This window comes from Volvox carteri, assembly GCF_000143455.1.
Source record: "Volvox carteri f. nagariensis unplaced genomic scaffold VOLCAscaffold_19, whole genome shotgun sequence".
Lineage (NCBI taxonomy): Eukaryota > Viridiplantae > Chlorophyta > Chlorophyceae > Chlamydomonadales > Volvocaceae > Volvox > Volvox carteri.
In genome coordinates, this window is record NW_003307562.1 from 615,454 (window position 1) to 618,101 (window position 2,648).

Genomic DNA, 2,648 nt, shown 5'->3' on the forward strand with positions numbered 1-2,648 from the left:
CCTTAGATCTAATAATGCGAGTTCGAACTCGCTATCCATCTAACAGGTCTAAACCTGTTAGATCTCGCATTATTAGATCTAAGGTCTAGACCCAGACACATGTTGATAGTTTTCATGAAATTTCATGGTATGTTCACTGTTTCACAATCACTGTGATATATTACCTATCCGGGAACTATAAGAGCTCCATCAGGCATTCATTACAGAATGTTTTCATGGTTGATGCATTCTTAATGCATACTTATATGACATACTTACATAAAACCGCTTAATACCAGTGTAAGAATGTTTAAGAATGCACACCCGCCTCCTCCATGTTCTTCCGTCGTTCTTATCGTTCTTAAGCATTCTCCTAAGCTTCTTAACCCCCCTCCGTGTTTGTAGGGTAACACGTTACGGGTCCCGTAATTTGAGCACAAGGATACAGGTGAACATTTACGGGTGAAGACCCAGTGATTACGGGTGCATTTTACGCGGTGCTGGAGGTGAATTATGGGCGCATGTAACCAATTACACGCGAAATTACGGGTGAAGACCCAGTGATTACGGGTGGATTTTACGCGGTGCTGGAGGTGAATTACGGGCACATGTAACCAATTACACACAAAATTACGGGTGAAGACCCAGTGATTACGGTTGAATATTACGCGGTGCTGCAGGTGAATTACGGGCGCATGTAACCAATTACATGCGAAATTACGGGTGAAGACCCAGAGATTACGGGTGGATTTTACGTGGTGCTGGAGGTGAATTACGGGCGCATGTAACCAATTACATGCAAAATTACGGGTGAAGACCCAGTGATTACGGGTGGATTTTACGCGGTGCTGGAGGTGAATTACGGGCACATGTAACCAATTACACGCAAAATTACGGGTGAAGACCCAGTGATTACGGGTGGATTTTACGCGGTGCTGGAGGTGAATTACGGGCGCATGTAACCAATTACACGCGAAATTACGGGTGAAGACCCAGTGATTACGGTTGAATATTACGCGGTGCTGGAGGTGAATTACGGGTGCATGTAACCAATTACACGCAAAATTACGGGTGAAGACCCAGAGATTACGGGTTACACGGGCAGATATTACTCTGTGATGTGATGCTTACTGCGTGTTAAATTAACGATTGGTGAATAGTGCGGCAAGCCTCAAGATGGACGCGAACCCCTTGTCAAAGTAGCCTAAGTCTAAGTATGCTTGTGGACCAAGGCGCTTTGGACTCACAACGCCAACCAGCCAGCCTGACAGCCTGATGCATTCATCCAAACCATCATCCTCGAAAACAGCGTTCATGTCACCCCCCATACAGCAAGTGCTCTCCAAGAAGTCTCACCACCACTTGCAGAGTTCGTGCCTACTGCTTACTCCTATGGATGAAACCCCCGATGTATGACATGTACCGGCACCTATTGGGATTGGTCTGTCCCATCCTGCCTGGGGCCGACCTGGTGTGTGCACCCCCAAGCGCTCATCACTGCTGCCATGTTACTGCTCACTTCCACCACTGCCACTGCTGCCACTGCCACTGTTGCTGCTGCTAGCTTCGCTATATTTGCCTGTGTCCTCCGAGCTGGACTCCTCCCCAGCGCCAGCGGCTAGGACCTCTTCCTCACCAGCGTCCGACCCACCCTCCGAGCTACCCTCCTCTGTCTGCCCCTTCTGCCAGCCAGACGACATGGAGAGTGACCCACCAGCGCCACCGAGCCACCCTGCGGAACCAGCCTGCACAGGACGGAAACGCACAAGATCCGTCCACCAGCGGCAACAGGATTTCATCAACAACAATACACGCTGTGACAACAGCAACATGGGAACAGATAGTGCAGCTATACACGGCGTGCAACTCCGCGACCCGGCCCCGCAATGCACATCCTATATGGAAACGAGACGCATCATGGCAGCTCTGCAAAAAGACACCCGTAGGAGTGTGCCCAACCTAGGGAACCCCCCTGGGCCTATCGTCCAGGGACCGCGACCGCGCCCAAGCCATGCCATATCGGCATGACCCCCGTGACAGGAGAAATCGGTACCCCAAACCCAGTGCTGGTGTACCTTGCAGAAAAGGGACTCGACTGTACACCGGTAGCGCCACGTAACCCTCGCGCCCGGTGCAGGCGCAGGGGCGGCAAGGGCCGGCCCGAACACTGCCGACAGGGACCACACCGGTGATCAGCCTGCGCCCGAACCGGCCGGAGCACTACCGGGGACGCTGAAGCCACCAGAGCACCTCACCCCGCAATGGTGGAGACCTCGATGGAAAGTCGCCCGCAGAGGACAGACGGCATCCTGGGGCCGGGGATGATGGCGATGACACCCTGATTCCAGATCTTGCCCTTGTTATGGGGGTCCATGTCCGCACAACGGATGAACAGGATGCCAATACTGTGCTGTGTAGAGTTGTAGGGTGCAATCCAGTCGATGCCGATGTCATAGATAGAGCTGTCTGGGTGCAGGGCTATGCCGCCAGCATAGGATTTCAGCGACTCCACCCACTCGCCTGCATAAGGCAAGGGCGAGAGGGCACATCTCGTCAGCCTGGGACCAGGTACAGCCGACGGTTGGTAATCACGGTGGCAATAGCTAAAAAAGCATGGGGGATCCTTGAGTCGAGACTCCCCTTTTGCTGCACCCCCATGCCTGCTTANC

At 52.7% G+C, this 2,648-nt stretch overlaps 1 protein-coding gene across 1 annotated transcript in view; it reads right to left on the minus strand.

Moving 5' to 3' along the window:
- Positions 1 to 398: 398 nt before the first annotated feature.
- Positions 399 to 2,648, minus strand: part of VOLCADRAFT_104765 (uncharacterized protein) — a gene marked incomplete at its 5' end in the record, with an annotated part of 3,170 nt that continues 920 nt past the window's right edge. The window contains 5 exons of the mRNA XM_002950583.1: positions 399 to 740; positions 1,616 to 1,724; positions 1,759 to 1,793; positions 2,055 to 2,176; positions 2,235 to 2,499. Coding sequence (XP_002950629.1) covers positions 718 to 740; positions 1,616 to 1,724; positions 1,759 to 1,793; positions 2,055 to 2,176; positions 2,235 to 2,499 — 554 coding nt within the window. The 3' untranslated portion in view covers positions 399 to 717. The remainder of the gene's footprint in view (positions 741 to 1,615; positions 1,725 to 1,758; positions 1,794 to 2,054; positions 2,177 to 2,234; positions 2,500 to 2,648) is intronic.